The sequence below is a fragment of the Fistularia commersonii genome, chromosome 2 (assembly GCF_037954325.1).
Source record: "Fistularia commersonii isolate RoL2024-O1a breed Wild chromosome 2, RoL_Fcom_v1.0, whole genome shotgun sequence".
Classification (NCBI taxonomy): Eukaryota; Metazoa; Chordata; class Actinopteri; order Syngnathiformes; family Fistulariidae; genus Fistularia; species Fistularia commersonii.
In genome coordinates this window covers 3974338-4002337 of record NC_141285.1, presented here as the reverse complement: position 1 = coordinate 4002337, position 28000 = coordinate 3974338, and the positions used below count along the sequence as shown (strand labels likewise).

Sequence of the window (28000 nt, the reverse complement as noted above, 5' to 3'; positions counted from 1 at the left end):
TGGGAGGAGCTGATGTGTGTTTGCCTACATAAAAGTAGTGCCAATCAACATGATCTTTAAAAATACATCAAAAGCCAATGCAAAGATGAAGTGGAGTAGCTTCCGTGACCGACAGGTTATACAAAATTGATACATCTGCAATTCAACATACAGTGGAACACAGCAACAAACATTTTATCACAAGATGTAACCAGCACATCTCAGTGATTTATGAATTATTTAATGGATATAAATGGGACGATTCAGCCCAGTATACTGTATAAGTATGTACCCGAAGTTGCGTACGAAAATGTTACTCCCTGCATGAGTTGTGAGATGTTTATGTTCACATGAGAGCTTTGGATGTAAATTAGCAGATACAAAACTGCGTTCTATAGGAAGAGTTCTTAATGTTACAGAATTTAAAGATTGTTTAGTTAAGTCTCACTGATTCTTAGCCAGAGCAGCCTTGTCATTCGATACCTTTATGATCTTTGTCTGTAAAACTTAAATGACAGGAAAAAAAAGAAAACCTTACATCTATTTCGGATCTGATCCAATTAAAAATGAAACAACATTGTCAACGTTCAGATAGTTATTCAGAAAATGTTAGCCTGGTGACCCATTGTCTGTTACAGAGTGAAAAAAAATGATCACATCCATAAATGATCTGTTCAACATTTGGTTTAAGATCCTTATCTGAGAAGAAAAATAGAAGAAATACAGAAATATATCAGTAGCATAATATATTTCTGCTATAAAGTGTTTGGGTTTGACAAGATCCATTGTAATTTTTAGCCCGACACCTTAGGAATGCAAGTAAAAAAACATATTTAAAGTAATTATATATATATTTCATCGATATCTACATCTATACATATATATATATCTATATATATATATCTATATATATAGATATATATATATATGTCACCATCACTATAAGAGGGCTGTTTTACAGCCCACAGACAGAATGCTATGCTAAACCCAGAGCTAATATTTCCTATGCAAACACAGAACTATGGATGAAAACAAACAAACAAAAAAAAAAAACATAATTATTTTCACTGAGTCAACCTTGGTGCCATTCAAATATTTGGTTATTTGAGCTTAGCAGAAAGAACAGGGAAGAACAGCTGTCCCGGTTGTGTTCAATCATGAATAACCAACATTCCCAGACTTCTAAAATGAAAAAATAAAAAATAAAATGTATATATTGAATATTTCCAACATGCTTGTGTTTCCTATGAAAATAATCTAATCCTGACATTTACAGTAGGTATTCCGCTGTGTAAAATGACAAGCGCAGCGCTCCGGCTGCACCCATAACCATTTGTTCATCAAATCCGATAGAACAAGCAAATAAAGCGCGATCCCTACCTCTGACTATAACCATGATAATTAATAAACATCTACACAACTGGCTAAGCGCTTGACGAAAAACGAGAGTTCGACGTAAACCCCTCACAGTTCTCTGGGGATGATGGTGAAAGGTCGGATGGGGCAGGAAGCCTCCAGCTCAAGGGCCGTCAAGAAGCAGTCTGGGGCCTGGCTGGAGCCCAGAGACTGCAGGGCTTCACCCAAGCCGCTCCATGCCTCATGAGAAGTGCTGTGGGCTTGAACCGCTTCTCGCAGGACCTTCTCCCCGAGGTGGGCACGCCCGGTTTTCACCAGCAGCCGGCCCTGGCGGGATGACTGAGCATTAGTTTCCTCACATTGTATTCATACAGGACGATATTTACAATCAAAACTATTGATTTCAAGTCAAAACCATCAACACTGCAATTAAAAAAAAAGACCCCAAAAAATCTAAACCAAAATACTACCAAACCAAAAAGGACGGAATGGAAACTTATTGATTCCAAAGCTTTTGTTAACAATTTACACAAATCGGATTTGGGAACCATCATTGGCGGAAGAATCGAGCAGATGACAAAATTCAAACGTGGTAATATTTGGTTGGTATTTTTGACCGAAAACAGCATTTACTCAACACTGCAATTAAAAAAAAAAAAAAAAAATCTAAACCAAAATACTACCAAACCAAAAGGGACGGAATGGAAACTTATTGATTCCAAAGCTTTCGTTAACAATTTACACAAATCGGATTTGAGAACCATCATTGGCGGAAGAATCGAGCAGATGACAAAATTCAAACGTGGTAATATTTGGTTGGTATTTTTGACCGAAAACAGCATTTAGATTTATTTACTGAATTAATTCATGGAAGGTTGCAGTCTCATTGTCTCTGGATGGGGGCTCATTTTTTTTAATCTATAATCACATATTCGCTCACACAATAATTCAAATTAAAAGTTTTTGAAGAACAGATAAAAAGTAGCTGAACCTACAATGGTTTAATGGTGCTGTGCTACATTTAATTTGTCCTTTTATATTTGAGATAATTGCAGTATACCAGAATTAACCCCACTCTTGAGGATAGTTACCGACTAAAAGTTGGCTTATGACATGTTCTACTTTTAACAACAAAGGTCATATCACAGGTTTTTGCTGTTTTTTTCCTCCTTCAAACCACTTAAAACATTCTTTATGGTAAGATCAAGCAGCAGATGGTGGCTTTTACAAAAAAAAAGAATAAATCTTGGATTAAAACATCTTCTGTCCCTTGGTCTAGTTTAAGATGACCAAATACCAAAGCCGTGCAATAGGAAGGTACTGTGTTTGGCTGGTGGGAGATTGGCTGGGGAAAATTCACAAATACATGAAATTGCAAGCATCACACAAGCAATATGATGAGAAAGTGGATTATATGTGTTTCCATCAGTTGTGACTGCTGGGCCAACATAGTTTTAAGCCTGTGAATACTCAAAAAACCACAACGTGGATGAACCTTCTTTTTATTTTCCTTCCGCGAACGGACAAGTATTTCAGGTTTTAAATATATCAGCTAGCAATGTTATTCCAGTCTTCCCTCTGTTTAATATTTTCACTCTGGAATCAAAAAAGCAATACAGGTTACGAAGTGGAAGGGGGAAATAAACTTAAGAGGAATTTCACTTCACTAGAGAAGTCTGGCCAAACTGGGGATTTGTTTTCAACCTGCATGACTGTGTGACTTCTGATGCTTGTTACCCAGTTGGGATCTATTTTAAGAGATGTCACTGTATTCCCTGATCTCTGCAATTAAACCTTGGTGTAATTACAACTGACAAAAGCTTAAAAAATAAAAGACAGGAGGTTGTCTTCAATGTGGGGACCAAAATGCCTCATCACCCATCTTATTGGTCACATGACTTAAAAAATGTCGTTAACAAATATAAACTTGAAAAAATAATTTTTTAGTGATAAAAACCTGACATTTAAAGACAATTGTATTTATTTTAATGAATATACCAGTTCACTGTTCATTTGCTGTGGCGTGACAGGCAGTGAAATGCCTAGGGCTCGACCAGGAAGTGTGCTGGGTATGCATGCAATCTCTCACTGGTTTTACTGTGGGAGCATGATTTGTGTGTGTGTGTGTGTATGTGTGTGTGTGTGTGTGTTTGTCTGGTCATATCTGTGTTAGACTTGAAATTGAAGGACCAAAAAGGATATTTCATGAAAATTGTATGGATACATTGACTGGTTAAATGTCTTTTTTAAGGCAGGTGTTGAAGAAAATGTTTGCGTGTGTGTGTGTGTGTGTGTGTGTGTGTGTGTGTGTGTGTGTGTGTGTGTGTCTGTGTGTGTGAAGGACATTGTGTATGATATCAGTTGACATCACATGAAAGGTCAAGCCAAACTTTGTGTTTGTGTGTGTTTTGTCTCCTCAGAGCTCTTCTCAGTTGGGGTGCAGTGTGTCTAAGAGCCCAGTAGAAAAGGGCGTCACGCAACAGAGTCAAATATGTCAGACATATCATACAGAAACACACACACACACACACACACACACACACACACACAGACACAGCTCTTGCACAATATCATTCCAACTTAGGTTGGCTATGTGTGTCTTTGTCTTAGTCTTTCTCTCTCACTGACACACACACACACACACACACACACACACACACACACACACACACACACACACACACACACACACACACACAACAACACAAACACACAGCCTGGCCTGAGGTCAGACAGACGAGTCTTGTTATGCAGTCTCTGCTCACAAGCTCCAGATTAATTGGGCTGAAATTCACATAACTGTCTAGGGGCTCTGATGCAACTTTCAATAAGAGCAACACACACACACACACACACACACACACACACACACACACACACACACACACACACACACAATCAGATTCTCACTTCCTCTTTTTCCTCACTGCTTCTGTGAGGAAAACACAGAGGAAGATTTAAACTCCTGGGTGCGAATAAAACCTGTCAAAGGATGTGCAAGCTCATGTGTGCACTGAAAAAAATGGGTGTATGTTGTATTCCTTGTTATTCCTAAATAAGCCTAGAGCACTGTTCAGACAGGACTTATTTCTCTAGAGGAGGGGGAGATGATTTAAATGTGGTCCAGAGAAGGATCCTTGTAGTAGGTTTTAGAGCTGCTTCTTGTACTAAAGCTATTGAAAACATTAGAAAACCAGCATAGGGAACCTGGATGATGGGTAGAATATCAATAAGATCATTATTTTTTGTCACTATATGCGTGGCGCTTTATCAAATCACCGCCATTTATTGGAAAACAACCCACAGTTTAAGGTGTCGACTGGACCTCTGAAATCCTCGTAATGCTTTCCAGCTAAAGACACGTGGGATGTGTTGGATATGCAATCCAGCCTCCCAAATTACATGACCTTTAAGATCTGCTTCCTTTCTAGGTGCAGGATCAAACCATGTCAGCAGAGCAAACCCTTATCAATAGGGAGAAGACTGAAAACATTTGTGTGTCCGAGGCATCACTCGTGAATGGCTTCGTCCTTGCATAGATGGGCAATCGAAAGTGATTAAATATCCAGCAGGTGAAAAAGCAGGGCTGTTTGAAATTCATCTCTCCGTCATATGAGCATATGATCTGCTGAAGACTATACTGAGGACTAGTTTGCAACAACCAAGCATTTTTACCATGAGGTAGTTGATTAAATGTGAGATGTGTTAATGCAGCCTGGTCCAGACTGACACGTACCGTCTCACTGAAATGAGATGTTGCTTAAAAAGTTACTACGATATCATTTATGGTCAAATTGTAAGAAAAAAAATGGTTTCAGCCAAAGAAATGATACATTAGAATGTCAGAGATATTAAGAAAGCGTAGAGGAAAGGACTGTAGAAATGTGTTTCTGAACATTAAGACTGATAGCAAGTGTTTTTGGCATTAAGATGATAAAGCTGATATCAATTGGTTTTGCTTTAATTACTCCGAGCCATCTGTCGGCAGTTTTTACCTCGGCCGATTTTATCTGGCTTGCCAACGGAAGTTTGTTTCCTGTCCCTCCAGAAAAGCACGACTGAACCGAGCTAAGCCAAATTGAGCAAGTGGGCAGTTGTGCTTTCATCCTTACAAAAAAAAAAAAAAAGGAAAGAAAAACATCCAACAAAGTGTTTTTCCACAAGTACTAGAAGTGAATCCGAGAAAAAAAAAAAAAAAATCTTGAAATTTGCTTTATATGGGGATTATTATTGTTAGCTTGCATTTTTAAGATAAGCAGAAATGAATCAACTTTGTGCTATTAACATGGCAAAAGCTGAAAGAAATTTGAAAAACAAACAAACAAGAATAACAAAACTCAATTCTTATGATACCTTTCCTCATTCTCCGATATGATATATTCATCCATCCAACTTCTAAACTTTTTTGAACCTACGTATGTTACCTCAGTATATGACTGGAGTGGAGAGTACAAGTAATGATAGACAGATGGTTGACCGGCTACATTTGTGCACACAAAAACATGACAAGCACGAAATCAATCAATGACCAACTGGTCATATGGATTTGTTCCCAGTGAAAAAACAGCACATAAATTGTCTTCGGGACAGCGTTCAAGCAGCTGAATTCTAAATTTAGACTTACAATCTGCCGTTATCAGCCATGTTGCTGGCAGGGCTGATGGGATCTGACCGACCGAAAGTAAGACAAAAATGTAAAAATAATGAATGTGACAACAGGGTTAAACAACGTTAAGATGGGAGACGAGTGTATATAAGTTAAATGTGCCCGGCTTCTGTTTTAGGAATAGGGGGCTATGAGTTCTGAGCAAGAAGAGAACCCCGACTTAAGTAATTGCACTGAATTCTGTTTGCTGGACTTTCAGCGTAACTGACCTGTAATTGAGCATTTGTTAAGGAACGTTATTATTACATATAGGTTGATTTCCTTGCTCTGCTCTGAACACGAAGAATGCGTTACATTTCCGTACCTCTGGGATAAGTAATCCACAGGCTCCGCGCCAGTTTTCCTTCAATTTTTTCCTCCTATCAACAAAGTTTTCAGATACATTTTTCTTTACTTGAACAAAAAATTGAGGGCCAGGGAGCCTATTTATGCACACTGATTGTAAAAATGGGCCTGGGGAAAACTGATTTTTTGATTTTGGTCCATCATAAATTTCCCCTAGTCACTTACAGCTTAGTCAAATGGCTTTTGGATGTGTGCAATGGGAAATGCATCTCACGCACTAGTTCTTGGAAGGTAATAAGCCTCAATATCATCATCGACTCCCTTATATTGCATAAATTGCCCTTGTGTCATATTCTAACTGTGACCTGTGATACCAAGCACCGTGAGACAGCAGATCCGATCGAGTCCTCTGAGGCGCGAGGTTTTTCCGCCACCAATTAGACTATGTGTATCGCCATGTCGAAATGGGAAAAGCTATTCCTGTTCACTTTCATTTTCCTTTCCTACCAGACACTAAGACTTGTCCTTGGTGGCATAGATATGGACCCGGAGCGCGAATTGAAAAAAATCCATTTTAAAATACACCGTCAATTCCATTGAGGCCAGCCTGGTTGCACAAGATGAGGTCTGAGGGGATTTAATTAACCAATATATCAAATCTCGTTGACGATCAAACAAACAAACTGAAGGACGAGCCGACTGATTTTAAAATAAACCAACAGTGACATGGCAGACCCGAATACAAAAAAAAGGTGAAATTTGCATTTGTAGATATGGTATTCACAGTAAAGCACAGGAGCAGAAACTCAACTGTCAGCGTGGAAAATAAATGTGTTAAAGGTCATGATTTACTTCATCTGAGGATGCTCCTCGTAGCCGTCCTGTAAACTAAATTTGTTTGTGTAAAATCTTTTGCTTGGGGTTGAACGCATGGTAGGTTTTCTCCCACGCATTTGTATTTCATATGCTGCACCAGAATTATCCCTCTGGGGACAATAAAGATTTATTGAATTAAATATGCATATTTACACAGAGAGACTGAACAGGAAGGGGAAAGAAAGGGCAGAGGATGATGGAATGACTGAGAGGGGATCTATAGAGGAAAGGAAGAGGAAGAGGAGATGGAACCGAGTGTGCGCGAGGAGGCGAGAAAAAGCTAAACCGGGAACAATGAATAGGGAAAGGGTGATAGAGTGAAAAAAAAGTGGCGTCAAAGAAAACGGAAAAAATAAGTGAGCCCAGATGAGCCATACATAGCAACGGTGGGACCAACCAGCTCCCAATTGTCTCTCTGTTCTCCTCCATTGGCTTCTTTCTCTCTCCCTCTATCTATCTTTCCTTCTTCTCCCTCTTCCCATCACCCTCTCCCAGTCTTTCTCTCTCTCACTCTCTCACGCCGGCACTCTCTCTGTGGTTATCAGAGGTCTTACTCAATAGAATATATTTCCCTCCTGGTTGCTAGGCAATATCATAAAGTGGCGAGAATGAGAAAAGTGTTATAAATAATGTATTTGCATGATCTAATCAGCTGACAACCACCCCCATCCACACTGGAGGAGAACGAAAAGACCGAGAGAGAGACGGAGAGAGAGAGAGAGATGCAAAACATTTGATAATTGGAACGCAATTAATTCAATGAGCTCAAGTTCTTGTCCTTGAGAGTGAGGATGCATACGTGAAGAGGTATGTGCGAATGTGCTTCCGCTGGAGAGCCAGAAAAGTAAAGTGACTGACTCAGAGCGAGGGGAGATGTTGAAGTGGGGGATCGTTGGGAGTGGGTTGGATTCATTTCATTCCATCCCAGAAACAGGGCAGGGCCACATTGCAAGATCAGTGACCTATCGGAAGTCATACAGCAAACCACATGCCATGCATTTTACGGCAACATTTTGCACCATTGCAACATTTATGGCAACATTTTGTGGACAGCTGAAAAAATAAAGGCACTGAAATAAAGGTAGATAACAGCAGAAAACATTAAAAAGAAAACTACAGGGTTCGGCCGAAGCTATTGGCAGCAGTAATGAATACATTAAAATGATACTCCTGAGCTAACCATTCGCGCTTAAACGCTACGTACCAAAACCCTATACAGTTTTCCGCGAGTACCACACCCTCACCCATCCAAAAATACCAGCAGCTGAAAAGAGCTGTGAGTCACTGTCTCATCACTACACACACACTCACACACACACAAGGTTGATGCTGGTGGTGTGTTAGTGTTGTGTGCCACGCCACAGGAGCTTCCACTTATGGGTTTCCCTTACTCATATTTCCCTTTTTCTGTGGCTGCTGTGGAGAGAATTACAACTTTACTTCACTCAGGTTGGCCCCGAAGTGACGCACGTATTGTATAAGAGTAACACGTAATTCTGAATGCACAGAAAATTATTTTCTACAAATGGAAAAAAGCAGTAAGGGAAAAATAACAGGATGTGTCAATTTTCATCGCTATGAAATCAGTGTATAAACTGGTATACTAAATTTCTTGCTGATTTTTTTGGGACAGATGTTATCTTGTTGAATTTTCCCATGACTAAATGAATGAATTTGCAAAGAAAACTGAAAAAACTATAATGTCTAGGTAAGAGTAAAATTGTGAATCTATACATTTGATGCTACTTTGATGCTTGTCTGAAACTATATTCTCAATATATATCTATAAGCTAACTCTGTTGAATAGAAGTGTTTTATTTGAAGGTGCGAGATCCATGTGAGTTAAATGTGAATTAGTCTCACTTAACTTTTCAGTTGACGTCTAGGCTAACCCACATCTACTAAAACCAAATACAGTTATTATACTGTCATACATATAAGTATTGCCTGCTGATTAAAATGCATGATAAACTGAATTCAAAATGTCGTGAATTCCAACTTCTAATCTTCTGTTGCAGGTCAAGCCCTTCCACCCCATGGCTTTCTAAAGCCAAAATGTTTAGACAACAAATCCAAATATTACTAATTTAAGCTGCTTTTCTGTGATATTGTTTCCCGATGGCACTGTGCAATCGCATAAAATCTTTCACTTTCAGTATTCTGCAGGATTCCAGGGTGGGTGAGGAGTGCATCCTCTTTTATCTGTAACCCTGATAACCCACAGCTGAAAAAGATCATAAGGACATTCAAGGAAAGTACAGTATGTACTTTTGCAGAATAATAGCTCAAGTATAAGAATATAATCAGAATTCCCCTTAAGGCAGAGGAGAATAAATGGGCCACCGGCACATAAAGTGTCCACAGCAGATACAGTATAAAAATAAATGCATGAAGCCAGTGACACAGAGAAAGCAGCAATTGCCGGTTGTATTCTAGCCGTCTGATGCAAGCCAGAAATATGGGAATCACTCCAAACGAAATGTCCCACACACTGTCCCACTTAGGCTCCATCACAATTCAAGGATGCCGCTATTTACCGCAGTGGTCCATTAGTATGTCTAAGATATAATCCACAATATGTACTGCTCTATAATAGCAGCATTTTTGTGGTTTGGTCTATTAGTGCCTACAACAACATGAGCCTTAATCCACGTACGCACATGCAGTGTGGTCACCAAAACACACAAACAGCCCATGTGTCTCCGATCCACGGAGGGAGAGAAGGCACACACAAACACAATCATGTTTAAACACACACGCACACACACACACACTGTGACAACACATCTGCCCTGTGTGAGACCCAGAGTAGGACACTGCCAGCTGGCTTCATTTCAACGTTTCACCTCTTGGGATTGGTTCTCCCCTAGGCCAAATATGGAAGAGAAGCGCACCTTCCTTCATCCCAAAGGGACAACACACACACACACACACACACACACACACACACATACAAAACAAAGTGCACAGAAAGAACAAGACCACTAGCCTTATGTGGTCAGGGAAGTCAAGAGATATCATCTATGGTCACGATGGAGACTATGGGATTGTATGCTTGTGTTTTAAGACAGCGTGCGTTGAATGGACGCTAGTTTCAGATTTAAGGAATAGCTCTCTCCGCTCCGTTCACCATGACAACAGAAAGAGTTCATAGGTCGAAGCAGCTGTGGTTAATCCAGTGGATCATCTGGAAGACAGACTGGGAGAGAGACTAAGCGCACGAGTGGGTGGAAAGTGGGCGAGGAAGGATCTTTATAGAGCGGAAGTGAGACAGTGGGTCCGCTCAGATGAAAGAAATGTGGGGGATTGATCAGGAGGGAGAATATTTGAGCAGAATTTGTCATTGCTCGGTTATAAACCAAAGTTTGTTTCTATTTTGGGAAATGCACCTATGATAAATCTCGCGAAATGACTGAATATTATGCAATCATTTGGATAATAAAGAGATATCAGTCTTGTGCTTGTCGAGGAGACAGCGTGAGGGAAATGAGCCGATGTGACCACGTTCTTGTACAGTATGGCACATTGGAGAGAAAGAGCAATGATTATGAGCAGCTGCCATCACTACTGCCAGCGAGGGAGTTAATATTAGCAGCTGATAGCTGGCTAGCCCACTCATTTATATTAGACACACACACACACACATACACATAGACACACACTAGTAAACACTTGCCATTTCATGTATTAGAAACATTAGAATGTGCTTGCAGTAAATTAAACAAACACAAAAAAAGAGAAAAACTTGTCTCGAGCTACCTCGCCATCTGATTTAACTTAATAAGGTATTGATTAGTTACTGATTAAGCACGCAAGGCCAATCACAGACTCACAGATTCGACTCAGTATTGATCGGTACATCCTTCCGGTGAAAGACTTTTTTATCCGCATCAGGGAAGTTCTTTGTTCGGTGCGGTTTGTGTGTCCGTCAGGGTGATTACGGAAAAATAACCCGGCCATCTTTCATTTTCCACCAGGGAATTTACCCACACATGTTTAATGGATCAGTTCATGACTTGTACATTTGTATATAATAGTAGCTTACTGTCCCAAGCGCAGGCCTAAATTTACATTGTGTGCTGCCTCCACTTCATGCATAAGGGGATATTGTGTAATGCTCTCTTCTTTTTTAGTGTGTAATTAAACAACTTTTCAATAAAGAACTATTGATCTGGACCTAAAGTCGTCAACCAAATGATCTGTTCCTGATGTTCCCAAAAGGAGTGAACTTTTAGTTGATATTCTTGTTTATTATTTTGACTTTTACTCGCTAGTGAGGTGTAATTCAGGTGTTTTTTTTTTTGACAGCGACTTAAAACCCATGCGATGGATCCTCTCCTTCTGCTTCCCCACGCATTAAAAGCACGTAAAGACGTGGAGGAGAGATGTAGTTGTCAAACTATGTTTTATTGCTGACAGAATGCAGTGTTGTGTAAGCTCTGATTTAATTAAGTGCACTCGGAAAAACACTTGAAAGTGTTTATGATTTACTGTTACTACAAGGCAGCTTGCGTGAGCAGCACTGGATCTTGGAAGTTCTTGCATTACATACAGTGTAGTGAAACTTAGCGAACTCAAGGAAAGCATTTGGAATTGTGCACGGATGTGTGTGTGTGTGTGTGTGTGTGTGTTTGTGCACATACTGACCATGGGCTAAAAAACATATTATATAAAATCCTAATTTGATTTAGCAGCCTCTACAACTGTGTCTCACCATGTGCACCAGTATTTGCTCTCCTGTGGGATGAATGGCCAGGGCTTCGTCGTAGAGGCCTTTGGCTTCGTCCACTTGGCCCTTAAGCTCGGCGAGGCGGCCCCGCTGCAGGAGCACGGAGTGAGAGTTGGGGGACAGCGAGCTGGCCTCGGCTATGCAGTACTGGGCCTCCTTTAACCGACCGTCCGCCATGAACAATTCCCCTGCGGGAGACGAAAGCAAAGAAAGAGGGGAAAAGAGAACGAGATGTTGTGAGATGTAGGCAAAACAAAGAGGAGTGACTGGATCCAGGGAGGAAATGTCATGGGGGAATATGTAGTGAAAATAGGTGGGGGTTTGGGGTATTCGGGAAAGAAACAAAGAGAAATAAAAGGACAGATAAAGAAAAGACAGAGTAGAGAATGTGAAAGTGAAAGGTGACCTGAAAGTGAGTTCAGAGGCATTATGCTTAAAATCTTAACCGTGTGGTCCTGGAATGCAAAGACGCTGCATTCGGATTAAGACACAGATTTGAATGAACACACACACACATGCACACGCACGCACGCACGCACTAAGACAGCGTGAAAGTTTAGGAGCCCCGTTGTGCCTGGGAAGTCATGAAACTCTTGACTAAATATGGCCATCACATACTACAGCTGCCTGCCTTCTTTCTGCTGCCTGCTGCTGCTGCTGCTGCTGCTGCTGGGAAGATGGGGACAAACCCCAGACACACACTTATGCACATGAGCACAAACACACACACACAAACACACACGCACACCAGCAAGTTCTTCATCCTCCAACAGGGCCCCAGACAGCACTGACTGGAAGATCTACCCTCGTGGATGGAGCAGACCATTATGTGGATGGGACATGATGAGCTGGGTCAGTGCTCAGAGAAACAAACTCTGTTGTGTAAACACGTTGTGTGCGCCGTCTGCTCCCGAGCATCATGTGAACCCATGTGTGTGATGGTAGGGTATGTTAGGTTTGTTTACCTGTGTGTCATAGAGGCACAGATGGGAAATACTGCCTGCATACTACCACTGCAAGATGAAAAAAAAGAGCCATTTCCAAGCCTCGGGGTTCATTTTCGTAGCTTCAATTCGGGGAAAAGGGTATTCAGGGAATGGTCTCAAGTTATATAAGGCCTTTTCCTAGTTCTCACCTGAGCTCCGAGATAGTGAGATCAGTGACTGTATGTATATGGTGCATTTCATAGTCTGCAGGTGCATGTGTGTGACGTGCGGTGACGTGTATGACTCATTTGAACCCGTACGTCTTTTTTCTATTGCAGCCGAACAGGATGCAAGACTGAGAGAGAGAGGAAGTGACCGACGAGAGAAGGAATGCTGAGAAGGAAAGGGGGGAGACCGGAGCTGAGCCTCGATTTAGGGGAAACACCAAGCGGTCGGTCACTCGCTCGGGCACACCACACAAAAACACCCACGGTTCAAATCACGAGCGAGCATGTTCTACTTTGCCTCGGTTCTCAGCAGAGAAATAGCCAGGTTCAAAGGTTTGACACAGAAAATAACCTTCAAATTACAGTAGGCCACGAGGGACATGACCCTCTCCACCCATCCCATCCCCAGCAGCCAGCTAGTGTGCTGTAACACAGTGGTATGCTGGTTGCATCACTGCTCTCTGAACCTTTTCGGCCGCTGCATTCCTGGTTCCATTCTTGTGCTTCATCCGCTATACGAAGCATCACGCCGCTCTTTTCCCTTCATTCCCTGTTATTGCTCCGCTCTCCTGTGAATCTCTACCGGTACCATTAAATCTGAAGGAGTAACAGTATTAACGCGTATCATAGATCACAGGGCAAGTGAATAAATGTATAGCGTTTACACCTACACCCGTGGTCTGCTTTACACTGGAACTCAAGCAGCTTTAAAATCAAATATTCCTCACCAGTATGCCAAAAAAAATGGAAAAATACCATTTTATATTTTATATATTAGGAACATAGTTGTTGACATTTTACATCCCAGCAGCAGCATGGGTAGGAAAAATCAAGTGTTAGATGTGAATTGCTATACATTGGGTGTCTCTCCAGCCTAATGAAGTATATATGGCATTACCTTTCAAACATAGCCAATAATTACAGTTTTTCTTGGCCCTCTTCTTGTGACTACTTAAGTAATAATGTGGTATTATTCAGTTGATTTCTGAGAAAATTTTGGAAAAAGAAAATCACAACATATCACTGTTAGATAATATAAATGTACATGTTAATGAGCAGCAAATCATTTGAATTATAAATTCACAGCCTCAACAAATTGTTGTCCTGCATTTTAATTATTTTTAGGATATTCACTGTTGCTGTGCGGCCTACAAAGACAATAAGACAAAATTGAAAAATTTCACTGAATTCATTTTTTAGATTTTTTTTTTCAATGTGGAGCAAAGAGCAGTCCAAGAATAAACTCTCTCTCCAATTACTAGTCAAAAAATGTAATTACATAGCTGATATCATTTCAAATTGTAAATTAATTAAAATGTTCTTGCTGTCCAGAACATCTGAAAAAAAGTCATCCAGACTTTTTAGTAATTTTTTTGGAATTCCCCTGAAATCTATGAAATTTGGAAGAAGAAACAATTACTCAGTAACTGCAAAAATAAGTCTGATAAGTCTGCACCCAATAATTAGTCCTTTATAATAACTTATAACAACTAAAAGCTACAAAAACACAAACGTACTCTGTGAGACAGCTGTCAACAGCACACTACCACATTTTTGTGTTATTCAAGGTTATAATTGAGAAACACATTGGCTGGATCTCCACGTTTACGCAGCGCAACAACAAACAAAGTGGAAATAAACTCACACCGTACGATATTGTAAGCTCCGAATGGCCAAACTTGGGGGAAGCTTGTCGAAATGAGAAGAACTGCAGATGTAGCTTCATAAGCAATATAATCGATGAGGCTTTCATCGTGCCATACCTGCTTGCAGCCAAATACGCTCCAGGGTGGTCCAGATGTAGAAGGGTCCTTGGCGGCGGCTGGAGCTGATCTCAGAGACTTCAGAGAGCGCCGCTTCCAGGCGAGACGCTGCGACAGATGACGGGCTTGGTGACCCTAACAGAGAACAGTGAAGTTGCATGATGATCAAAGATGAACTCGATGATACCGCGGAAAGTAGAAAAGTATGACTACATACTGGAGAAAATTAACTGATAATAATGATAAAAGGAAAACACGCCATGGGGAAAATAGACAATTAATAATCACAACATCAATGGATATCAAATATACAACCCCCTCCTTCATCCCCTTGGAAACAGATGTGTCAATATCAAGAGTGTTTGTATTTAAAACAAGATCCTGCAAGTGCTTTGCAAACATTGCTGCCCTGAAGCAATAGTAAGAATAATTTTACGCAAACCGTTGGAGGTGTCTTGGAAATCTGGCAGGGTGAGGTGGTTGGAAGGTTTCCTGGCCACAGAAATGACTTCCGGCCTCTCAGCCACTGGAATACTGCTGCTGTCGTCTGTTTCACTGCAACACAAAATGTGCATAGACATATAGATTATATCAGAATAGAGGCTTTTAGTGGTTAAAAAAGTCAGCTTTACTACTGTTAGTTTGTAGTGGTTTGCATTAATGACAAAAGCAGATGATGGTCCGAGGTAAGGTGACTGCAAAAATTGAAAACCATTTGATTGTGAAAGATGAAAATCAAGACATATGAGCTCCTGATTTCTTTCAGAAGAGCCAGTTTTAGCATTTTGAGTAGACCAATAAGCATAATATATGTAAGTGAATTTCTAATGAAGTTAAAATCACTATTGCATTAATAACAATGCAATAATAAGGTGCACTCACACGATTTTACTGGGAATTATTTAGTAAAGAACTATTTTAATTAGATTTCAATAGATTTATTTCTTTGCAGTATTCTTGTTTTGTTTATGATGTATTTCTTTTTTTGTAGTCTCAATATTGGAACTGGAATGACTACCTAAATCCTAGAGAGCAACAGTTATAAAACTGGTCTGGGAAAACTTTGGTGGATATTGTATTAAAAATGAGGGCTCAACTAATTACTATACATGGCAAACTATTAATGTTATAATCTATGATGTGATGGCAAATACTGCGTTATGATTCCAAGCAAGAAATGTGTCTATAATTCATGAAGGCATAAATATTTATGCACCTTAACATTATTACTAATCAATATTTTCCCTCTTCCAGTCTCATCAGGCAAAGCAGTTAAAAATGCACTTGAGCTGTCGCACCTTCTCACCACCAGGAGCGAAGAGGTGCAAACACACAAACTCACTTGGATCGGCTGATATCGAAGTGTCCCTGCCAGCATTGCAGCATTTCCTCACAGGTCTGCAGGGCCTCAGCAGGGCCAAACAAGGCCTCTTCGAGTTTAACCTTTGTGAACAGTAAACTGAAACAGAAAGCACAGTGAGATTTACCCTTTTTTCCTCATTCTTGTTATTTCATAAGTCTATGACTTCATCCGCTTGCGTAAAGTGATATGACTCAATATCAAAAATAACCCCAGTTTACTAGACTCCATCAGGTCAACTGGTTCAGGATTTTACCGGCTTCCTAAAATAAAAAATAACGAAACAAAATGACGCATAAATGTGGGGTGGGCAGTGGGGGGGCACTGCCCACCCCACATTTATGCGTCAAAAAAAAATGCCAAGATTCTGCAACATAAAATTTTTTGGCTGAGCTACACTGCTTTAAATTTAAATTATAAAAGGTTTAGATAAAAAAAAAAAAATAATCCTTTCATTTTTTTTAGTCAAATTGTGAGGCTTTTCCAGACACCTATAAATATATGTATATATATATATATATATATGTAAATATACATATATATGCACCTATATATATATGCACCTATTTATATTTATATATGTGTGTGTATATATATATATATATATATATATACACACACACATACACACACATATATTTATAGGTGTCTTTTTTTATACATAAATATATGTATATATATATAAATATACATATATATGCACCTATTTATATTTATATATGTGTGTATATATATATATATATATACACATACATATATTTATAGGTGTCTGGAAAAGCCGCACAATTTGACTAAAAAAAAATATGAAAGGATTTTATATAAATATATACATATATATATATACATACACACACACACACATATATATATATTTTATTTATTTATTTATTTATTTTTCACCTGCATTTGAATTGACTGTAAACTGAGCAAGCCAGGCTAAAAGGCTGAACCAAAACCCAGTCCAACATGTTTTTGTTGTCACTGATCACATTCGCAGTGAACACACAACATGATATTCAGAGCAAACCATCCACAGGATAAGGCTAGTATAGACTTCTGGGATTCTCATATAATGCTTATCCTCTCTCAAAACAAGAGGTAATTGCAACTTTCACGTTTCAGGTCTGTCTCTGGAATTCTCTTTGCTCAGACATATGAGCTGCAGTCTCTGTACAGACCTTTTTAAAAGCAGCTGAAGATCCATTTATCCAAACTGGCCTTTGGTTTGGCTTGTGATGTCTGAGGTTTATAAATCTTTCTGCATTTCAATGGTATTTGGATGCTTATGTTCTCTCTGCTTGTCTACACGAGCCCTCTTTTAATGATTTAAATGCTTTCTACTATTGAATTGGCTCTGCAAAGGGCGATAAAAAAAACAACTAATATAGATATATTTGAATATGAATATCCCTAAATTACAATTTAAAAGTAGCATTTAACATGAAAAGTTCTTCCTTGGAGTAATTTTGCACAGTGGCTGATACTGATTTGGGGTTACACAAAATATAGTGTATTACATGTGGCACACAGGCTAGTCAGTCTACAGGAGCTGTGTAAGTGAGCCTATCAAGGTTTCACTGATGCATGTGGAGTGAAGCATGTCAGGATCAATAACAAGGAGAAAGAGGGGAGCGAGAGCGAGAAAGAGCAAGAAAGAGAGAGAGAGAGAGTGTGTGTGTTAGTGTTCTTTGCCCAATGTTGAGAGGTTGATGAGTAGAGGCCATAGAGCGTTTCCGCTCAGCCCTTTTAGTTGAAGACAACTGGTTAAGTGATGCGGGAGTCTCTGATGTGAGTGAATGTGTGTGTATTTTGCGCATATGTGTGTGTGTGTGTGTGTACTAATTGCCAGAAGGGGCTCTCAGAGGATGCAGTCTGTCGTGGGCATCACTCACAAGTGTGAGAAGAGAAAGAGTGAGGTAGAAAGACATGGACAATATAGTGTTCGGCACATTCTGATGCCTGCTATCAGCAGCCTCCCTGTCGTTGAAGGCTCCTCCAATTATTCTGCACTCTATCTGCGGGCGAGGGGGGAGGGAGGGCACATGCTAAAGGAGAAAAGGATGGACGTAGCGATGGATGAAGGGATGTAGAAAGAGGGAAGATCAATAAACACAAAGAAAAGAGCTCAGTGGGGAAACCGAAATGTGGCAGGCTACCTACCTACTCTCCGGTCGCCGGATGACTGGGTGGGCAAGGGGGGGTGGAAGTGTGTGTGTGTGTGTGTGTGAGCGTTGGTGGTGTGAGGAGAAGAGGGAGGCATGACAAGAAGAAAATTGAAAGTATGTGCAGAGAGAAAGGAGTTAGATTTTCTGATGTGTGGATGACATGTACTACCGAGGGATAGTGTGAAGGGTAGGGGGTCCGTCAGTGACTCTGTGTGTGTGTGTTTGTGTGTGTGTGTGTGTGTGTCTGGGAGGGGGGAGGTGGGGGCTCCAGGCTCCTTATTACCAGTGTGGTTTAGCATTTAGAAGCATTTTGATGGTGTGAAACTATAGCACTGGTGGAGTGTGACAGGTTGAGTGTGTGTGTGTACGTGGGGTGTTTTTAGATTACAAAGAAAGATATTATTAAATGATTATATTATACTTCGAAGGGGCATACACTATTCACCGCCGTAGGTCACGAGATTCAATGACATTAGCTGCGCTTTGATTGCTAGACTGGCAAAGCAGCGCGTACTCACATGTAGGGTAGTAGGGTGTGTTTGCATTAAGGTCGGGGCTACACACTGTGTGTGCTTGTTCGAGCTGTGTTTGCATCTCGGGATCCACTGCTTTATCATATTCTTTTACTCAAGAATGCGCATGGTACCAAAAAAAAAAAAATCAAAACCAGTTCGACGCTTCTCACTTGAGGTTCAACATGGCAAACTTTTGCATGCTATTTTTCTATCTGTTTTCTATCTATTTTTCCAAATTGACAATTCAAACAATCATACCATAACTCATCCATCCATTCATCCATCCGTCTTCTTCAGCTTATCCTGCAGTCAGAATCGTGGGGGATACTGGAGCCTATCGCAAGGCCACAGACAGAGACAGGCAACATTCACTCACTCGCTTATTCGGGGCAATTTTTTCCAAATTAACCTGCATGTTTTGGGACAGTGGGAGGAAGCCAGAAGATCCGGAGAAAACCCACGCAGACACGGGGAGACAGAAAGGTGCCCTTGTTGGAATCGAAGCAGGGTCGTTCGCGCTGTGAGGCCTCATATCATAATTCATCAATCAAAAATAGGGCTGTTGTAATGTTACATTTGTTACTACTGAGCTAAATCATTAGTGCTCTAGGCTCTCATCTGGACAATTTCTGGCCCAATTTCAGATAATCAGGCACACTATCCATGTTATGTACCCTTAACAGAGTGGAAATAAGCCAGAACAGGTCCAGCATTGAATTCTATCAGTGATAAGGCTCATGGTAGTAGCACAGCAAAAGCAAAACTATCTCAACACCAGAGGCGTTTGAGTCAGGGAACAAAGCTCCTCTTTTATTCATCCTTCCCGGCAAGTTACTTAACACTCAGCGAACATGAGTCTTAACAAAATGGATTTCACGAGCACGTTGTAATAGGTAATAACAAAGGGAATCCAAGTCATTCTATGATTAAGTGGGGTGTTATTCAAAAATAAATCACAGTTCCCATCTTCCTTGCAGCTCCAGCGAAAAAGAGATTTTGAGATTACCCTCCTCTTAACTACACATCACATTGAAAGGAGGTTGGCATTTTCAACCTCCTGGGAATGTGGCTAATGTCTGCTGAGTGTAGTGTTGAGGACAGGTGGCAGGGAGCAGCGCAATACAAATGTTTAGTGGTGGCCAGCTAAGAGTGGTGAGTGCCAGCGTAAACTACGCATAAAAATAGCTAATAATGTTCCCTTGAAAAAAAAAAAAGTTATATCTACAGTATTACTCATTCTGCACTCCCACAGATCAGAGTGTGTATTCTCTACAGGCACACAAGCACATGCAAGCACACAAGTGTGCACTTATTCATACACACCCAGGTATAAATATATACCATATGCATGTTCAGCACATGCATAGAGATTAACACACGCGCACACACACACACACACACACTTACAGCCCGTGCAGACATGCTCGTATCATGTAGCAGAGCGTGTGCATGTCAACACAGAATTTGCACAAGTGCACATACAGTTGCTCGTGCTGCAATATCCCGTTGGATGAATGCAGAATCAAAGACTGGGATTAATCATTCTCTTTAGTACAAACTGTGGGGCCATGATCACTCTCTCTCTCTCTCTCTCTCTTTTCCTTTTCACACACTCGACCCCCCCCTCCATCTCTCTTGCCTCAGCTCTCTCAATCTGTTGCAGAATCCCATTTCACATTGAAATGCAAGCCTTTTTACTGGGTGATTAAAATTTCAAAGAAAAAGGGAGAAACAAGAGACAGAAAGATAAAAAAATAAAAATAAAAGAAAGTGAGAGTAGAAAAAGAGAGATGGACGGATGGTGAGGCAGATAGGAAAAAAAGACAGGAGCTGCCAAAGAGGATGTGAGAGAAATGGAGGAAGGAGAAATTCGGTATGCCACGGCGAGCTGACAGTTTGCCACGGTGCAGAGAGGCAGTGGCTAACAAGGTTCACAGACATGCACGCACAAACATGCATGTGTAAGATTACAATCAAGGAGACACCTGCCCCCCCCCCGCACACACACACACACACACTGAGTACACACACTATGGACTGTTGTGGAATGCCCAGCACCACGCAGGCTTTGATCTGTGACGCTCACTCACACATCTACAGCAAATGATATTCAGTGAGCTTGTTATGGAGAAAGCACCGCTTTCGCTCTCTCTCTCTCTCTCTCTCTCTCTCTCCTCCTTCTCTCTCCTCCTTTCCTCCCTACTTCCGTCTCCATCTCACAGACTCTGTGCTTTGTAACTCAGCCTCGAGCCCTGAGGATGATTAAAATACGAGCTGATAATTTTCTCCTCTCCTTGCAGGGGCCTTTACCCCCCTCCCCCCATCTTTATGTAATCAGAACACGCACAAGTTCCTCTGTGATCTTGAACCCGTTCTCTATACATCAGCAGGTATGTTTTAATTACAATATTAATGCTGTTGACATATTATTTTTAGTACTACACAAACATGGGGTTGTGATTTTGCATGCTTTTTCGCTGCCTGGGAAAAGTAAACATTTATTAACACCGTAATAACCATATTCAGTTCCTTTTTGGGGCAAAACAACCAATTTAGACCTTCAGCAGACTTCAGAGTAACTTCAGTACTTTGGCCCTTTACATGGTCTGTGTAATTCCTACATTAAGCATCGACTACTGCAAGAAATTGATACTCTTCATCTATTTTACACAAGTATTGCTTAATAAAATAACATAAAATAAATAACAAAGTCAATAGAATACATTTAGATTAGAGCTGAGTATAAATCATAAAATGAAATAAAATAAAATAAAATGTCCTTTCATCAAACACCAAACAATGCCCATTACAAAAGGAATATGAGTCTATGTTAAAAAATTTCACTGATCAATATCTAAGGCCAATACTGACTTCAGAAGGGATAAAAAAAAGAAACATGATAAAAAATTTTAGTGGGATAAAATACTGTGTATTAAAATGACAAAAGGTGACAGTGCAAAATAGCTATTCAGAACTACCTAATGCAGAAAACACTCATTCTTTTGTGTTTTCTGGCAAAATTGGAGGATGTCACCTACTACAGTGGCTAAGAAAGCATGAAATCGAGAGTCGACAGACTCGATTAAGCTCCATGGAAATAACCTGCTGAGATGCAAAAATATGATCTGAGGCAGCTATGTTGACATGCCACGGTATTGACTGTCTTCACTGACAAATTATGTCAGAAAAAAAAGGTAAATTTACATGAGAAAAAAAGTGATTTTGCATTAGCCAACCATCGAACCATGTTATTAGTCACATTCGCTCAAAAATCCGAGGGTAAAAAGATCTACAAGATATACAATACTTTTTCTTTTTTAAAACCGCAGCATTGCAAATAGCCATCATTACTATCATGGGACCGATTTTAAGGATTCATTGAGGATATGACATGGTGCAGCCCGTGGTGGTCCAACTTTCAGCTGTTTGCCGCCGGAAAGGGGATTGGAGATTGAGTCTATCAGACCTCTTTTGGCGAAAAACAGCTGCTCGTCACAGCTGGAAATGGCTCTGACGAAAGCAGCAAATAGTATAATTGTGTCCAGAACTCGAGACGACTATCTCTATCACTTCGTGCTTTACTGGCATGGCAGACACTGTTTCCAGTGCAACAAAATTAAATGAGGTGGTCCAGACATCAACAAATTATTAGTTACAGGCCAATAAATCTGGGATGTAAATGATAAAGTTAATGACCATCCTGCACATATTGAATCCATTCAGGAAAACCAGTTTAGATTTGTCTGTCTGTCTGTCTGTCTGAGCGCCTCTCTGTCTCTCTCTCTCTTGCATTCTCTGTCGCTGTGTCTTCTTTTTTTTTTGTGTCTTGTCTCTGTCCCGCTCCATAACAACAGCTTAGTAACAACAACTGATGCTGCATGCTCTACCCATATGACCTCATGGTTACCGTGGCGATGGGGATTCCTGGCGAATAAGGCTATGTGATTGGCTGAGCCTGAAAAGAGCACTTAAATGGGTCAAAGTAGTCAAGTGTCTCTACGGAAGCGTGGTTGTGTGTGTGTGTGTGTGTGTGTGTGTGTGTGTGTGTGCGTTCGTTTGATAGTGTCTCAACAGCGAGAGAAGAGATTTCATTGTATACGGAGCACAAATCAGGAAAGCTCATGTAATCTTACAACTGTCATCTTCAGTCAGCACACACTGTCTCTGTTTTTCTTCGCTGTGTCAGGCCTCCATGTCCTATCATCCCTCCATGTTTTAATCAATATTTCCTGTTTTGTTTTTTTGTTTTTTTTTTCCCATGTTTTCTTCCTTTCTTCCTCTGCCTCCTGATATTTGGATGTACCCCAACTGTCTATGCAGGGACTTTGGAAGCCAACACTGACCCCAAATGGATAAATTATGAAATGCTTTGAAGCAGACCATAAATATCGTCTGAGAGATGATGCAACATGCTTCAATATTATAGCCCATGTGAAACAACCGCTATGGACCACTAACATTCCCAATATGATCAGTCTTCTTCCACCTCTAATAAATATGTTTTTATTTAAGATGACCGACCGGAATTGGTCCCGGTGAGTAAAAGGGAGGCACCTGAACCCCCGCTAGGTCTGTAAACTGCTGCTAAACACTTTATTTTGAAAACTGATCCCTTTTTAGAATTGTATTTTTCAAAAGCCATATTTTAATTATATCATTTTACTTTATATAACTGTACTATCTAGGAAAAACAACTTACAACTATTATTTGGATTGCTTTCATAATTTGCTGTAATATGATAAAATATTAGAAAAAAAAACACAGAGTAGATAAAATATCAAAATTAAAAATTATCAAGCATAATTACTTGCGGTGACTCTACTGGGACGGTATGATCTTGTCAGGGGAGCAGAGGGGGCTACAGTGTTAAAGGGTAAGGGTGTGTGAGGGGCATAGGTACCGCAATGCAGGCCTACACTCTGGCACGTCTAAATAAGGCATCGGGAGTGTGTTTGTGAGAGTGTGTCTGGCCGCCAATGCAGCGGAGCTAAGACACCCTATCCCTACGGAGATGACGAATGCTGCACCTCTTGCTGGAGTTACTAGCAAGCACATGCGTGCACACGCCCACACACACACACACACACACACACACACACACACACACAGATAATCAAAGTAAATAAAGAAATAAAGGGGAAACTATAAATTGTAATAACTGCCGCTTAGCGAGGAGTTCCGGTATAGTATCCCATATTCAGTAACCTTTTCATTTATGTGTGCGTGGGATAGTAAAGTGGGTTTTACTTGAAGTTGTCGGGGTGCTGGCTGACGGCCAACAGCAGCGTGTCCAGGGCTTGGCGGTTGTGTTTCTGAGCACTGAGGACAAGGGTCAGGAGGTGGAGGGAGTGGAGGTTGTCGCCATGGAGGGACAAAGCCTCCTGCAGGGGCGCCATGGCTGCAGATACCTGACACAAAACACCTCAGTCAAGTTTATAATCTATGATATTTTCAGCGGATGATCAAATGTGACACTATTTACCTGGCGCACTAGAGCCAGCTGAAGAGCCAGGTAAAGAGCACACTGAACATCCTGGCGGTCTAATGAATGAGCCCTGTTGAGAGAGGAAAGGAAGCAATGAAGGTTAAAACCTGTGCCAGCAAAGTTTACGGTAACAGCAAGTGAGGTGGTACTTTGCCGAAATCAGCACGCTTAGTTTTACGGCCACTGTTGTTCTCCTGCTGTTTGTGATTAAGTCAACTCAGAGTTCTTTGTTTGAACCTCTTTTTTTCTATTTTTTTGTTTTTAAATTGCATATCAGTTTGGCAGTGAATGTCATGCAGACCAAGAGAATTGTAATTCCAAAAGAATGTATACATTTAAAGCATTTTTTCCCACATTTTCACCTTCAACTTTGAGTTCTTGACCTTTCAGCGCACTGACATATTGATCGGTTGGACCCAACTTTATATCGTTATTAGCAGAATGTTAGCATCAGTGCTTTTATATCTTTTGGGCTCCTGCTTAAACGTAGAGTGACCAAATGTCACAAGAATGTTTTCACATTCTGTCTGGTGCATCCTGTTTTTCACAGGACCATTAAACATGTATTTAAATTGACCTGTGTTTTGCACAAAACACTCCAGTCCTCACGTAATACCGCACAATGACGGCAATTCTGTTAATGCAATACAATTTGCAATTGTAAGGACTGTATTTATTTATTGACCCCTGAAAACTGATGGGAGATAGATCAGCGGGACAGCAAACTATGGATGGGCAAACAAAGAAAAAATGTTGTTAAAAAAGGATTTTCTAATACAGAAGAAGTAGTATTTGTAACATTTTTTATGATGGGATTCTATAATAGGATTCTTATTTTTTAAGAAGAATTAATTCTCATCATCAATTTATTTTGTAATAAATCTTAAGGTGGATAAATTCTCGGTATATTACGTCATGTCCTTGATTATAAAGAAACATTATTTTTTTGTATCACTAAATTTAAACTATCCATGCATGGGTGTATTTTATAGGGCATTTTTGAGTAAACTTCGAGAGGGTCCTATATTTTCTGAATTGACGTGTGATCACTCTAGGTAATTATGCTTCACTGTAGATCAGTTAGGGAGTTTCCAACTTCCAACTTTCCACCTCTAATCACAAACGTAACAAAACAAGCTGATGATGATCCACCCACAAGGCTATGAAGGCATCATCAAAATGATCACATTTCACCATGAAAAAGAACATAAATATCTGTGCAAGCTGCACTAGAAAGAAAAATGACTGCAAAATAATATTACTAAATCACAACAAGACACCGAGAGACATGCGAGGGAGAAGATATAAGAACTGGGACCCACTTGCTCAGAGCTTGTATTGCTTTTTTGTTGAACGTGTCCCGATCAGCTTTCAAAGAGGCTGGACAAACAGGACAGAGTCACAGGTTGGCTTTAGACATTTACACCTCCCCACCACCAAAATACCAAGAGTACATTGTATTCAGTAATGAGCAGTAGGTTGAGTCAACACATACTTGTGCCGAAACAACTCTATCATGTCATGTAATACAGTAAAGCCCTGAGATTTAGCCTAGCTTAGCATAATGACTTTTTACCGCAATCTCTCCCTGTCTTTTCTCTTCCTGTAAAAGCTGTTTAAACCGTTTGATGTGTAACCCTGCACTCAGGGGGCTTTTTGCATCCAATTAAAAACTGTTCACTGGGGTTTAATGTTCCTCCCCCATGACTACAAATAGTGCCGGTTACCGGTACAGCACAGGACCAACAAACTGCAGAGAAGATGCTGGTCGTTGTGTGTTTAGTTGTGCTATCGACGCGCACAAAGACTTTTGCACATGATTAAGGGGATAATGCCAGTCAGAATCCACAGCAAGTCTGCCATGCTTTGTGTTTTTATCTTAAATACAAAGACAGGCAGACAATAGATATAAATCTTTAAAGGTGGGCAAAGAGTAGACCAGTGGTTGAATGCAATCTCTCCAAAATTATTTTTTCATCTTTGTCTCTGTAAAACAGCGATCATTAACCGAGCGATCACTTGGCGTCGACTGTCATAACGAGAATTCCTTTTTAACGTTTGCAGTAGATTTGAATAGATATATTCTGCTTCGTGTCCCCTCACCTTCAGAGGCCTGCAGACTGTAACAAAGTCCGAGAGCCAAACAGGCCCTGGGAAGAAACTCTCCAGCATTCTCTCCCATAGACACGACGCTCTGGGACAGACTCTCAGCCTCCTTGAACTGAACACAAACAGATGAACTCAATGAACCTCCGTAGAGGTTTCCCTCATATGTGTCCTTCAAGCTTATGATGTGATATTGGAAACAATCGGACTTGACAACAAGCTTTCAATAATGGGATGTAAGTGTGGTTGTAGGCTGCCTGCCAGGGAGCGGAGTATGGATGGTTGCGGCTGGTGTGGGGTTTTGTGCAAGTCCATACTGGGTGGATTCAGCTGAAGGACAACGCAGAGTTTACAGAAGGACAACGCATACACACACACACACACACACACACACAGGATCGCCCACTCACAGCAGTAGACTGCGGGTGGTGCGTAGCAGAGTCGAGGTGCTCTGAGTGGAGAGAGAAAGTGTGTCACTCTGTGCGAGGTACGACTGGTGGCGGCTGGGCGGGTGGGCATAATGTCTTTGACGGCACCGGCAGGCCAACAGATTTTAGACCCTCCATCCTCCTTCCTTTGCCCTTCCTCCATTCATAGTCCTACTCTCTCTCTTCTCCTCTCCCTGTTTTTCTCTGAATCCGGTGCTCGGGGGATTCAAAGCCCGCACACAATAGCCAGTCAATTCAACACAGAGTCCATCCATGTGCATCTTAGGGAGGATTAAGTTTCTCCTTTCTTCTCTCCTGAACGGTGTGAAAGAGGAACACGTTGTTGTCGGGCAAAAACCTTGCATCTGCAAAAAACTGCTCTTCAGGAATTTAGAAAAGAAGCTTTGCTTTCAGATCACCAATCATGCAGTTTGCGCCTATGCCACGGGTTCGGTGATGGTTTCAAAGGGCCTTAAGAGCCTTTACAGTTTATGAGAGCGCCGAAGGAAACCGCAAAAAAAACTATTTTAAGACATTTTGGAAAGGTTGCCGGTCCTGCGCTCCCCCCCTGCAATGAGCAACGAAAAAAAGCGAGGGGAACATGTCGCCGGCTGGATAACGATCCAAACTGTCCGGTCGAGCTGATGCTGGATAATGGTGGCCCATTTATGTAATGCCCCACTGCACTATGGCCATAGTGTCCCATTGTGATTAAGGCAGTAAGCTCCTTACTGTCTCCAGCCTGCCATGATCTCCAGCCACTGACAGATGTGCTCTCCACGCTCACCCTGTGAGCTCCTCTTTTCTAATCTGACCCTTTTCTCTCTCTCTCTCTCTCTCTCTCTATCTTTCTAACTCATCCTTGCTCATTCTCTCTCTCTCTCTCTGTTTCTCTGTCTTTCTGTCTCTCTCTCTCTCTCTCATCAGCCTAAATACCAATGTTGCTGTGACTTTCTCCCTCATGCCTGGATCACGAACAGCAGGAGTATCTAAGCTGGCCCGGCTCCGCGGCCACGTCTGTCTGCCTGAGTGACCCACGCATCACACGGGAACATTAGCGACACACTGACTGTGTAATGACTTTGTGTTCCCATATTGATACTCACAAAAACATTCTTTCCTGTTAATGGTCA

The 28000-nt window shown here is 40.9% G+C and overlaps 1 protein-coding gene across 1 annotated transcript in view; it reads right to left on the bottom strand.

Moving 5' to 3' along the window:
• Nucleotides 1-204: 204 nt before the first annotated feature.
• The window catches only part of ttc7a (tetratricopeptide repeat domain 7A), a 50322-nt gene continuing 22526 nt past the window's right edge, over nt 205-28000 (bottom strand). Inside the window, exons 13-21 of the mRNA XM_086160532.1 lie at nt 26437-26554; nt 25656-25713; nt 24331-24403; nt 24096-24256; nt 16150-16266; nt 15250-15362; nt 14808-14942; nt 11877-12079; nt 205-1662 (exon numbers count right to left, since the gene is read on the bottom strand). Of these exons, the coding sequence (XP_086016658.1) occupies nt 1444-1662; nt 11877-12079; nt 14808-14942; nt 15250-15362; nt 16150-16266; nt 24096-24256; nt 24331-24403; nt 25656-25713; nt 26437-26554 (1197 nt within the window). The 3' untranslated portion in view covers nt 205-1443. The remainder of the gene's footprint in view (nt 1663-11876; nt 12080-14807; nt 14943-15249; nt 15363-16149; nt 16267-24095; nt 24257-24330; nt 24404-25655; nt 25714-26436; nt 26555-28000) is intronic.